The 13,754-nt window shown below is 41.4% G+C and overlaps 1 protein-coding gene and 1 long non-coding RNA gene across 3 annotated transcripts in view; one reads left to right on the top strand and one right to left on the bottom strand.

The window, feature by feature from the left end:
• LOC129827966 (uncharacterized) overlaps nt 1–7,772 on the bottom strand; it is a 53,480-nt gene extending 45,708 nt beyond the window's left edge. Inside the window, exons 1-5 of one of the 2 annotated variants that reach the window (XR_008755233.1) lie at nt 7,482–7,772; nt 2,035–2,137; nt 1,626–1,899; nt 1,346–1,482; nt 1,005–1,079 (exon numbers count right to left, since the gene is read on the bottom strand). This is a non-coding gene — a long non-coding RNA (uncharacterized LOC129827966). The remainder of the gene's footprint in view (nt 1–1,004; nt 1,080–1,345; nt 1,483–1,625; nt 1,900–2,034; nt 2,138–7,481) is intronic. The other variant, XR_008755232.1, reaches the window with a different exon arrangement.
• On the top strand, nt 6,529–11,197 carry LOC129827965 (ankyrin repeat and SOCS box protein 5-like). The gene is made up of 7 exons (XM_055889281.1): nt 6,529–6,906; nt 8,650–8,729; nt 8,821–8,928; nt 9,134–9,284; nt 9,617–9,751; nt 10,097–10,288; nt 10,435–11,197. The coding sequence occupies exons 1-7, from the start codon at nt 6,690–6,692 to the stop codon at nt 10,560–10,562; spliced, it is 1,011 nt and encodes a 336-aa protein (XP_055745256.1). The 5' UTR covers nt 6,529–6,689; the 3' UTR covers nt 10,563–11,197.
• The last annotated feature ends 2,557 nt before the right edge of the window (nt 11,198–13,754 follow it).

Here is a 13,754-nt window from a genome sequence, read left to right as displayed (position 1 = left end):
GTTCAAGTCCTGGCTCTAGCTGGGCCACTCAAAGACATTCAGAGACTCGTCCTGAAGCCACTCATGCGTTGTCTTGGCTGTGTGCTTAGGGTAATTGTCCTGTTGAAAGGTGAACCTTCGCCCCAGCCTGAGGTCCTGAGCACTCTGGACCAGGTTCTCATAAAGGATTTATAAAGGATCTTTGCCTCAATCCTAACTAGTCTCCCAGTCCCTTCCGCTGAAAAACATCCCCACAGCATGATGCTGCCACCACCATGCTTCTACCGTGGGGATGTTGCCAGGTTTCCTCCAGAGATGACACTTGGCATTCAGGCCAAAGAGTTCAATCTTGATTGGTGGAGTGCTGCAGAGATGGTTGTCCTTCTGGAATGTTCTCCCATCTCCACAGAGGAACTCTAGAGCTCTGTCAGAGTGACATCACGTTCTTGGCCACCTCCCTGACCAAGGCCCTTCTCCGATTGTTCAGTTTGGCCGGGCAGCCAGGTCTAGGAAGAGTTTTGGTGGTTCCAAACTCCTTCCATTTAAGAATGATGGAGGCCACTGTGTTCTTGGGAACTTTAAATGCTGCATAAATGTTTTGGTAGCCTTCCCCAGATCTGTGTCTCGACACAATCCTGCCTCTGAACTCTACAGACAATTCCTTTGACCTCATGACTTGGTTTTTGCTCTGACATGCTCTGTCAACTGTGGGACCTTATATAGACAGGTGAGTGCCTTTCCAAATTAAGTCTAATCAATTGAATTTACCACAGGTGGACTCCAATCAAGTTGTATAAACTTCTCACGGATGATCAATGGAAACAGATTGCACCTGAGCTCAATTCTGAGTCTCATAGCAAAGGTTCTGAATACTTATGTAAATAAGGTATTTCTGTTTTTTAAAAACCTGTTTTCACTTTGGCTGATAATACACGATCTTTAAACTACTGTACAGTGTCTGTCAAATTAAGTGGCAATTTAGCATATAGGATATTGCTTCCATTGTATTGATATGTGTAGCCTACCTTGTAAAATAGAAGAGTGAAATCTTATGTCATTTTCACAAAATGGTGGACCTTGTTTTCCATGAGTTGCTTGACCTACAAGATGGCAATCAAAATGTGGACAGTTATACGCATGCCATTGATTTGGTTCCATTTTAATTAGCATTATGAAATCTGAACCATTTAGCAAAACTATAACAATGCATCATTGTTCTGAATCTACAGTACACTACTCAGTCACAACAGTGATGAATAAATTAATCCAAAGCCCATTTCTAAACAGCCTAGAGTCAATCCAAAATATGACTTGAGCCTGCTCATAATGTGTTTGTCTAAAATGATGGTGTATCAGCCTTACCCACCTTAATAGAAGGGTGAAGACCGGGGTAAAACAGGGTTTTGTTCTTAATGACGTAACCCACTCCTGGTAGGATGGCCTGGTCTAGGAGTACAGCACCTACAGCTCTGCCTCCTCACCATCTCCTTCGCGTGGGAGAAGCTGAACATAGAGAAGACATCCAGCATCTCCATAGCTTTAACTATCTGTTCACAGTCCTCCGTCAGTCTGCGATCAAAAGTGTGTGTTTGTGTGTGGTAAAGGACAAAATTGCATGTTAGAATGATTGCAATCAAAAGGCATACCTGGAACTATATGGGTTCATGCCAAGAACAAAAGAGTAGTGCTTTGTGGCAGGGATAAGCAACTGCAATCCTCGAAGGCTGCTGAGATTGCAGGCTTTGTTCCAGCCCAGTGTGAATTAGCCCAGTATATCCCCATAGGTGATTTCCACAGTGGAGTCAAAGACGCAGACTATGTCATTGGTGAGGTGGATCTCCAGCACAGGGGGGGATGATCCCTTTCTGATTTTGCTCAGTGGGGTTAATTCGCATAGAGCCATCCATACCAAAGTGGACTCTGCCATATATAAAATAGAAATAAAGACAACGGCATGAAATGCAAGAAGTTCAGAAATGCATTTAACAAGGGTGGTATGTCAGTCATTTCAATCAAATAATGTCACCCCATAATAACAGCTAGTTAGCTACCTACCTAGCGCTCTTTGGCCAATGTTCATGAAGAGTCCCTTTCAAAGGATCTCAACTGTGTATTGGCGGCCAGTGAAGATCCAGAAGGTGTTATTGGTGGCCTTCCTCTGCAACAAATAACGTTAGCTAGTTAGTGTTACAATTATCTAATGTTAGCTAGCTACAATAAGGGAGTGAACGTTATTTATAATAAGGGTTACATGGAGAATTTGATCTCTAAAATGAAAATTGACAGCCCTCTGTTCAGCAAAACATATTTTACCTAAACCGTCCCTGAACGCTTAAAAAGTGACCCTCCACTACACCCCAAATAATAATTAAAACAAAGTGGATAGCAGAGAACATGTCTACCATTTACCATCACTTCTTGGACAGACCAGAGCCTTACATGCTGACTAGACCGGGCGGGTGCTATAATTTTTTCCATCCACACCAACTGCGATCAGGACACGCAGTTTTGGTATTTGGTATTTTATTAGGATCCCCATTAGCTGTTGCAAAAGCAGTAGCTACTCTTCCTGGGGTCCACACAAAACATGAAACATTATACAGAACGACATAATACAGACAAGAACAGCTCAAGGACAGAGCTACATACATTTTTTTTAAAGGCACACGTAGCCTACATATCAATGCATACACAAACTATCCAGGTCAAATAGGGGAGAGGTGTTGTGCCACGAGGTGTTGCTGTTTATTTGAGATGGAAGGAAGTTCCACGCAATAAAGGCTCTATATAATACTGTACGTTTTCTTGAATGCGTTCTGGATTTGGGGATCTAAAAAGACCCCTGGTGGCATGTCTGGTGGGATAAGTGTGTGTCAGAGCTGTGTGTAAGTTGACTATGCAAACAATTTGGGATTTTCAATACATTCATGTTTCTTATAAAAAGAAGAAGTGACGCAGTCAATCTCTCCTCAACTCTTAGCCAAGAGAGATTGGCATGCATAGTATTTATATCAGCCCTCTGATTACAATGAAGAGCAAGACGTGACGCTCTGTTCTGGGCCAGCTGCAGCTTAACTAGGTCTTTCCTTGCAGCACTGGACCACACGACTGGACAATAATCAAGACTAGACAAAACTAGAGCATGCAGAACTTGCTTTTTGGAGTGGTGTCAAAAAAGCAGATCATCTCTTTATTATCCCATCTTTGCAAGCATTGAATCTATATGTTCTGACCATGACAGTTTACAATCTAATGTAACGCCAGGTTATATAGTCTCCTCAACTTGTTCAAACGCCACACCATTCATTACCAGATTCAGCTGAGGTCTAGCACTTAAGGAATTATTTGTACCAAATACAATGCTTTTAGTTTCAGAGATATTCAGGACCAGTTTATTAGTGGCCACCCATTCCAAAACAGACTGCAACGCATTGTTAATGGTTTCAGTGACTTCATTAGCTGTGGTTGCTGATGCATATATGGTTGAATCATCAGCATACATGGACACACATGCTTTGTTTAATGCCTGTGGCAGGTCATTGGTAAAAATAGAGAAGAGTAGAGGACCTAGAAAGCTGCCCTGCGGTACACCACACATTACATGTTCGACATTAGACGCTTCCATTAAAGAAAACCCTTTGAGTTATGTTAGATAGATAGCTCTGAATCCATGATATGGCAGAGGTTGAAAAGCCATAGCACTTAAGTTCTCAACAACAGTTATCAATTTCTTTCAACCAATCATCGGTCATGTGTGTCAGTGCAGTACATGTCGAGTGCCCTTCTCTATAAGCATGTTGAAAGTCTGTTGTTAATTTGTTTACAGACAAATAGCATTGTATTTGGTCAAACATAATTTTTGAAATGCACCTAATTTATGAAAGTTGCCAATCGCAATATAAAGTCAAGAGAAGAAAAAGCCTGGAAGGAAGAGAGATGACTAGAAACAATTCGGTTGACTGTTTTATGTGTAGATTAATTGGCGGAGTACAGGACCTTGGGCATTTCAGGTAAAATAACAACTCAATGTTTATATCCCAGGACAAATCAGCTAGCAACAGCAAGCTAGCTAGCTAAATAGGACAAATTAGCTAGCAAGTGCAAGCTAACTAGCTAAATTGCCATAAATGTTTACTGCATTTCAACCCGTCCCCAAATTAATATAATTGGTTCAGAGTTTGTTTTGATATTTTAACCTGCGTGTCGTGATCGCGTTTGGTGTGGGGGGACAAAATAAATGTATGCACGATGGCGCACGTGCGCAGCCAGTTTGGGTTCCCTATAAGAATGGAAAGAGAGATAAGCCTCTGTGTTCATCTTATCATTTTTCTCCAATGCCAAATCAGCGTTTCTTGATCGCAACAAAACTGCCCATGCTTGCATTCATTAGGAATCTGAGCATGGTACTTTCAAACGTTTGGCCTACCTTTCCACCCCAAACAGAGTAGACCTACCAATGCAAAAAAATGTAGGCTTTAACTGCTGGCTACTCTTCTACCCAACGAGAGGTCGCAAGTGTTTCCCTAAAAGCTGTCTGTGTTTAATCATCGTCTATTGCACAGAAAGTGAATGGCTTAAATCAACTGATAGTGATGGAATTAGAATACTTCAAGCAAAGTCATTTTTTTGTTTCCTCGGCTATAGGTTGTAGCTCAGCCTCTGAATGTTAATGAAACAATGATATCCCCATGTGTATCGGAGTCACGTCTTTCCCGGGTATTTTACATCTTGTTTGTAGTATAAAGCATCAAAAGGACCTATGCTCCGTTATAGATCACTTAATATATTAGGATCCGTTTCATTTTCTTCCAAGTCTAAAGCTAACAAGCCTGTGCTTTTTGCCATTTTCTTTAATAAAAAGGTAGGCCTATGGCATACCCTCTCATTTCAAGTCTTGGTTTTAACTTAGCCATTCACTGACACAGCAATTGACCGACAAATCTATGGATATAGCAGCCTGTAGCTTAATTTCCTCTGTCAAACAGGTAGACCTACCTCTTATTTCTTCAATAGGAAGAAATAGGCTCCAACACAAAGCCCTTGTTGTTAGCAAAGTCGGATTCAAATGAAGACTGTTGAAATGAATTATGCCTACTCGAATTCGCCTACTTTCATCACCATGAGCTGTCCATTTCCGATTGATTGCTTTGAGTTTCAGCACCACAATGTAAGTTACTCGAATCTGGCTTATTGTGAGGTAAATAACTCGGATAAATAGGCCGACATGGGCAAGAAAATCAATTATAGTAGTAGAAAGCTATCAAAGTTGACCTCCGGTCCTCCTTCTCACTTAACACTCTCTTTCTCAAACTGAACAGAACATAGGCTATAGGGTAGTGCGCGCGCAAGATATTGCATTTTTTGGACTAGGCCTAATAAATGTAAAAAATCTGAAGAAGATTTTACTCCCATCGTAGCCCTACACAGCACAGCCAATGGTTAAACAGCAAACAAGAAAGTTGAACAGGCTGAGGCTCAGGGTTGTAATATCCATTGCAGTGTGTGATGCAGCCTAGTTTAATTTATACCATCCCAGCAGCTATCTTTGAAATATTTACATTTACATTTAAGTCATTTAGCAGACGCTCTTATCCAGAGCGACTTACAAATTGGTGCATTCACCTTATGATATCCAGTAGAACAACCACTTTACAATAGTGCATCTAACTCTTTTAAGGGGGGGGGGGGGGGGTTAGAAGGATTACTTTATCCTATCCTAGGTATTCCTTAAAGAGGTGGGGTTTCAGGTGTCTCCGGAAGGTGGTGATTATTAAATATAACTTTGCTCTGTGCATGCCCTTTGTAGCCTATAGCCTATGGATCATTTGATTGAGACCACACTAAATAGACTATCAGCGCACTTGATATTGAGTGCCCAGCTGAGAATCAGAGATGAGGGGTGGCATCGGACACGCATCAATATATAACCTAGTAAGAAACTAATTAAAAATCAGATTTAATAATTTACATGACCCTCCCCTGGATTAGATTTTCAATTACTAAACCTTCCCCTTCACTGAAAATGAAAAAGCATAACCCTCCCCCATTTTCCTCCAGTTACAGATCTAGAAAAGATACAGTGCATGTCAAATTTCATTTTTTGCATTTTAGCTAGCCCTATCCCTTTATCTAACCTTAATGCAATTCTCCTAACCTTCTACATTCATTCTCCTAAACTGCAAGTTATCCTAACCTGCTACGAAAGGTACATTTTGACAAAGGTACATTTTGACACATCTAGTCAAAAACCCATGGGCTAACCTATACTGCCCTCTGCTGCATATACAACATACTAAAAAGGATCTGTCTTATTTATGTACAGTTGGAAATGTAGCCTTGATGTAGGCATTTTCCTTGTTCCTGGATTAAAAGTGCACTCGTCATTTTACCATTCCCCTAATCCTTATGGAATAACTTTATTTTGGACCATTGACAGTCTGGTTTACTTGTTGCAATGAATTTAGCCCCTAAAATGCATTGCAACCAAGTGAACACTGCTCCATGCTTTGATTGTTCAAAAAAAATATGTATCATGGTTACAGGATGATATTGACTTCCGTTATAGAAATGGCACTCCACTGCAACACAATGACAACGAGAGCCACTATTTTAATACAGGCACAGAAACAGCAGCTGGACAATATTATATCAGCTAGTTCAGTGGAGGACTGCTTGAGAGTGGCATATGATCCCCTCAGTAGAGCAGAGCCATGTTCAAAAGAAGGGGCAATATGACAGAGGCAACAGAGAATCCGTTTGCTTCGCTGCATTATTCCAATGTTTACCTCACCATTCTGGCACTGTTCTGCTTCAAGCTCTTTATTAAGATAAGCCTCAACTGCCTCTCCTACTTTTACATCATCAGAGGGAACCGCAAGGAGGCAGCCAGGATATCTGCAGAGTTCTATGATTTTGGTCAAGGACACAGTGAGTACACACATCTCTCAATTGCATTGATCCATTGTAAAAATAAAAATAAATGGAACATTGGAATACTGACTATATTCAAATGATTGTGCTATTTATATTTGCCGTTACATTTCGCCTTGTAAACTGAATAGTTCATATTTAGGAAGAGATTAACTGATGGAATGGGTCTCTTGTTTTATGATTAGGCTACACACTGAATACTGAGAATAACGCATATACTCACTTTATTGACCTTAATAACACGAAAAGTACCTGAAACGTTACTGTGTATACACAGTACATACTGGTCAGTTCAATTTCTACCCTGCTGTATTAATAGAACGGGACCACGCGGTGCCTCCCCACCCCCTTGCCCTAGTTTCCATTCCCGACTGTCGTGTACTATAGCTCTCGAATACCCTTCTCCTTATGTATGGTTTTCAGCGGTTACATTCGGCCACATTTGGCTCCATGAGAACTACATTTCCGATGCTGCGTTTTAACGTTTAAAAAAGTTTAAAAAAATCATTGCTTCAAAACAGTTTTCGAAATCAGCGAGAAATAATCTTTCAAATAAAAAAAAAGACACTTACTGTAGAAGTTGTGCACAGAGCTGTGTGGTCCTCCAGTTGACAAACTACATTTCCTCCCTGTTACGCTTACACACAGGTGTTCCCGAGCACGCTAGATAGCTAACTAGAACAGGTGGCCGTCTGTGTCGTCCATCTGACTTCCGTAAACAAGTGATGTAACGTGGAGATATGGCTGTGTGGGAACACTAACCCTATGAAGGTATTTAGAAATGTAAACTTTTGTCTTTAGAAAGTTATTTCTCGCTGATATGAAAGATTTTTTTTTATTTTACTAGGCAAGTCAGTTAAAGAACAAATTCTTATTTTACAGTGACAGCCTACCCCGGCCAAACCCAGACAATTATTGGCCAATTGCGCAACGCCCTATGGGACTCCCAATCACAGCTGGATGTGATTCAGCATGGATTTGAAACAGGGACTGTAGTGACACCTCCTGCAGTGTCTTAGACCGCTGCGCCACTCGGGAGCCCAAGATACATTCCTTATGTTTCCAAAAGCGTACCGCAAGCGTTGCGTGTTAATGTTTAGAGCAAGCGTCAAGGTTAACAAAACTCCCCCAGTCAGAAGATACTATCGTCAATAGTCGTTAAAGCAGTTAGCATCTACGAATAAGGTATGTGTACAGTAGACAGACCTGCAGACCAAAACAACACTTAAACTTCTCAGTGTCAGTGACAGACAAGTGTGCCAACATGCTTGGTCCATGGAAAGGGAGCACTAATGCAGCAAACAGAAACACAAAGTAAAATATTGTTTAAAGGTCAGCGATGTAGTTCACATAACTTTTGTTTCTGACTTACAGCGCCTTGGTCTTTGATTGCTACATCAAGCAGGTTATTTCAAGATAACTTGAAACGAGAGTCAAGCGATTTTACGGCTATTCCCAGTGTAGACATATTGGCTCAGCATATACTCATCCCACGATTGGACTGCATGGAACTTTAGTACTTTACCTCAAACTAAGAGAAAAAGAATACCACATTTTCAGAAGTGTTATAGATCAGTGATATGGAGGGAGGCAACAATGATGACGCAGTCTGAAACACATCTGGCGTTATTCTGGATATTGACCCAGGTGTGTGTGTTTGCCCAATGAAATAGAATCATTCATCAAAACTGTAAGACTTTAAGTTGTTATGAGTGACATAAGCATTTATGTTTGCTGCAGGGTCCTGGGCAGACCGCTCACCCTTACATGATGCTGCATGCCAAGGTCGTCTCTTCGCCCTGAGGAATCTACTTTTACAGGTGAGCCAAAGGTAATCCAACTCAATTCAGTGTGTGCACCCACTGCTTACCTTCTGCAATGTACTATGGTCGTGTTCTGCTGCTCCCACAGGGCCACAATGTAAATGCGGTCACTATAGACCATGTGAGTCCTCTCCACGAGGCCTGCTTTGAAGACCATGTAGCATGTGCCAGAGCTCTGATCGCTGCAGGAGCCAATGTGAGTCACTGAAGAAGATACAGTAATAATCAAGAATACTATATATTTTAAATTTTTTATGAAACAATAATAATTATCAGTAAACAATGAATTAAGAAATGTGTCAATAAGGCTTCTGAAAATACTTTTTTTCTATTTTTCCTCTGCCCCAAAATGGTGCTATGTTATTCAGCTGAGTGGTCAGTTAACATGAGACTCTGTGCAGGTGAACATCACCACCATTGACGGGGTAACTCCCCTGTTCAACGCGTGCTCAGTGGGTAGTGTATCATGTGCAGAGGTCCTCCTGGAGAACGGGGCCAAACCCGAGGCGCTGGTATTTCAGCCCTCGCCCATTCACGAAGCCAGCAGTAAAGGTATGCTCAGTACCAGTACCACTCCAACATCCTTATCTTAATTCATCTAGGACAAACCTTGAAGTATGCTTCACTGACCTTTGCACTGTATTCTAACATGGGATTGAGGCAAATATATTAAACTTAAAAATCTGAATCAAAATGTCACCAATCAGAGTACAGTATCTGACGTAACAGTGCAAGTTTGAGATACTCTGACTTGAATTATGTTTGTGTATGTCCCATAATGCTTAGATTATATTACGGGTGCAGAAATAATTAGCTAAGACACACACCGCAGTAATCGGAAAGTTGATCCTAATGACTTCCATGTATGTGCCCATTGTGGGCAGGCAGCAGTGAGTGTGTGGAGACTCTAGTCAGATGGGGAGCAGATGTGGACTTTGAAATTCCTCACCTGGGAACGCCCCTCTACACCGCCTGTGTCTCTCAGGAGATAGAGTGTGTCCGGAGGCTGCTGAGGGAAGGTGAGGCACATGCACCTCTTCTCTGCCAAAGCACCATAGTATGATGAGAGAAGGAGTGAAAACTAGTGGTAAGATTATTACTGTCTCCCAAAGTAGTGAAATGTACAGTATATGTATAACACTCTCAATATGCAGTAGTAGCTTGGCCTTGGTGGGATAGCTCGGAGCGTCTGCTCTTTTCTACACCACTAATATGTTGCACCCACCTGCATAAAAGTGCACACAAGTCTAAATACATCGTGTTATACCAGCCATAGAGTACTCAATTCCTGTAACTGAATGACCAAGGACTATTAAATGTGTATCAAATCCATAGTATGCTTACCTTGGTTTCCCTCCACGCAGGAGCAAATGTACAGAAAGGTATATATATGGAATCTCCCTTACATGCTGCCGCTGAAAAGGACTGCACAGCCATTGTTAAGCTGCTGTTGGACTTCGGGGCAGATATCAACGCCAGGAACATGGAGTTCCAGAGACCTGTGGAGGCCGCTCCCCCCAGCAGCCTGACAGAGGGGTTCCTTTTGGTCTATGAGGGTAAGTTCTATAGGCTTATCCAGTCATCTTTTGAAATCTGTAAATTCCTATAGCCAAAGTCTCGTAGTGTTTTTGCTTCATTAGCCAAGTCCAACTAGCTTTCCATTATATTATATCCATCATGATATGTTTTTTCCTTTTTTCAGCCACGCCCCAACCACTGAGTCAGCTGTGTCGACAGCGCATCCGTGACTGTGTGGGCCGCGACAGGTTTCACCTCGTCAACCATCTACCCCTGCCCAATCCCCTCAAGAACTACCTCCAGTACAGATGATAAGCAGAGAACATCACAATTCCATACGCTGTGGTGGTGGCTTCTTCCATGTTGTCAATCATTCATGGGAACTCAACAGCCTGCAATGGTTGAAGGAGCACTTTTGACACAACTGGCACTTTAAGGAATGAAATACATACTTGATATAGCTTATACTGGATTTTAGTGTGGTTCACAAGATCAAACGCTCAAATTTGGGATTGGAGCAATGACCAACAACCATGGTTTGCTATGAACATTTTCAAGGGAGAGATTCATGTAAATCCAGAGCTCAATTGTTAAACACACTTAGAAAATGAGTGCCTCTTTTCACTATTTAGTCAATAAAAATGTCTGGCACATGCTCATACTGTACAATAGCACAATTTAAAGTGCATGCGTTTTATGAAAAAATGTGCTTAATTTTGATTATTACACATAATGGTTTATCACCCTGTTCTGTGATTTACGTTAGACCTATGCATCGGCAAAACTTGAAATTCACCAAAATCCTTACCATTATGGAGAACAATTCACTCACGCATTCATATCCTCCAAAATATAGACATACATTTGATTGCTTGATGTGTTTTATTATGTGCAATATCATTGTCTGCGGTGCGAGCTATTATCTTAATAAAACGCTTTGAATTCAAGGTTTAGTTTGCATTACGCAAGTCTTTCAGTACGTGCCAACATTTTCCATTTCCAGTGGGTTGCAACAATGTACCTTACCGTGAAAACATTCACTCTCCCGGGAGAAAGAAGTAGGTCCGTTGCCATAGAACTGTTGATCAACATGTGAAATGTATCATATATGGGCTAGTAAGCAGGTTAACATAGCTAGCTCGTTAACCAAAATATTTCTACAAGACTCAGTATTTTATAGCAACAACTTTAGCTAAATACTGAATTGGAAAAGCAATAGTAAATAATATTTTTGTGTCATGTCTTTAAGCATGTGGCTGGTTCATAGAAGCTAGCTACAGCTGATTGGCTAACTAACAATGTCTTTTGCACAGCCTACCTAAAAGACAGATTTGCTGCGAGAAGTTCTCAAGTGGCTACAAAGCCTGGATTTGTCATTTCCTTCAAAGAATATGCGCAAGTGAGTGTACATTTATTAGCATTTTTTTCCCTCCACAGCCATTGGGTCTTCACTGTAGGCTGTCTTTCAATTCTTCTCACTTTCCCTTTTTTAGAGTCATGTGAATCATCCATCGGGAGCAAAGTCGTCTGTTTCAGGGAGATTAAGGTGTATCAGACAGACACTCGCTGATTACAAATTAAAAGGCCAGGAGATGCAGCCGTTTGGTGTGTATTTGTGAGAGATGCCTCCGATTTGCCTCTGACACGATAGCTCTAATAAAAGCACATCAGTTCTTAATAACTATCATGGAAGGTATTGTAATGAAACAGCAAGGAGCAGATCTCGAACCCTCGACCTTCTAGCCCGAGGTCCGGCGCGCTATCGACTGTGCCGCAAAAGCATGCTCCTGCGGCAGAGTCGATTTCCGCGCTTATAAACCCTTACTTATAAACACTACTCCCTCTCACTACTCCCTCCCTTTCAAAGAGCGCGTCCTCGCGCTAGCTTGCGACTCTACGTCTTACAGGAACGCGCTCACCGGCCAAGCACACGCCCTGTCGTGGATGCGAGGTCCGATCCCACTTCTGACACCAATGTAACGACCTGACTAGATCATAATTGAACAATTATGCAGACAGAGAATTGAGTTTGCGAATTGACGGTTTATTAAACCAACTTTACACAGACAACTGTTTGGCCGTAGCCCACGCCAAATAAATGAAAGAACCACAAGCCAACCGTGACCTTCTCTTGTGAAGCCCAGACGTAAGAGGGAGAACAAAGGCTAAACCTGGTCTTAACTTCCAATGCTCCATCCCCCTGCCCAACCCCCCTCCACGCCACTCCGCCAATCGCCAGGATGCCCGGCATCAGAACATTCCAGGCATTCCCGTGATTGGCAGATAGCAGGTTGATTGACATGTCGGACCCCGCGAACACTGGGTACTGGTCAGTACAACACAACCACCTACTAGCCTAACACATAACACACAGCTGTCTGTGCGGGTCGCTACAGTATTATCTAGTTATTCACTAGTTCATTACACTTACAGTAGCTCAATCATTAGTATTTGCTCTAAAATTACAATTTCAGCTGGTTACCAGCAGGTGGCAGTGCTGTGACTGGTTTAAAATAATGGGCAAGGGGAGTTTGAAAATCAAAGCACGACCAATGGCAGTTTTGAAAAATGCATGCCGTATTATAGCTCCGTGCTATCTATTAACATTCCAGTTATAACATACACATCGTTTAATAAAATATTGTGAAAAGGACATTTGTCAGCCTCTCTTGTCTGTCTGCCAATTCCCTCATTTCATTTGGAGCGTCAAGTCTCGTTACTACAATATATTTTAGTGCTAAGTAATATGCCCAGTGCATCTATCTCAACCATGTTGATAACACATTTGGTTCCTTGGGAGTTGTTGGAACGAAGCCATACATTTATTGACAGGTAAAAGGTTTTCATAACATTCTGAGAACAGTCGTGAAAGTTTTGCCTGTTCTGGGAACGTTTTTTTTTTAGGTTGCATGGCGGTTCGGAGAATGCTTTACTCTGGTTCCTTGAAAGCTTTGTTGGGAGGTTTTATTAACACTCTGAATATAGAAATTATAGGTTATTTGGAGGTTTTTAAATAACTTGCTTACAACTTTCACTGAATGTTTGAATAAGACTTTTAGTAACACTGCTAGCTTATTTTAGCTTAACCTTTTTGAACTCCAAGCACAGATAGGACACACATTTCCTTACACATTAATTATGCAAACACACTTCTTTTTTATTGTGACACGGCTTCAGTGAAATTTGAACCTATAATGTTCTGTACTCGAATCATAGAATTCCACTAGTCCCCTACTCAACTGCACCACCAGGATGGAGCTCACATCTGACTGTTTTTTTAACGCTTACAAAGCTGTTACTTTTAGTCTATTCAAACAAACCCCATTTCAAAGGAAACAAGCACTCATTAAGATCAGGTGTGGTCAATTAGTGTGGGCAGCCAACACATCTGAGCACACTTAACAAGATAGAGGAAAGAGATCGTTTTATTGATGCTGAAAATGGAATGTATACGTTTTTTTAAAAACATTCTCAGATCTTTCTCTGAACATTACTAAAGTTTTC

Source organism: Salvelinus fontinalis, chromosome 29, assembly GCF_029448725.1.
Source record: "Salvelinus fontinalis isolate EN_2023a chromosome 29, ASM2944872v1, whole genome shotgun sequence".
NCBI classification, from domain to species: Eukaryota; Metazoa; Chordata; class Actinopteri; order Salmoniformes; family Salmonidae; genus Salvelinus; species Salvelinus fontinalis.
This window is presented reverse-complemented; position numbering and strand designations above follow the sequence as displayed.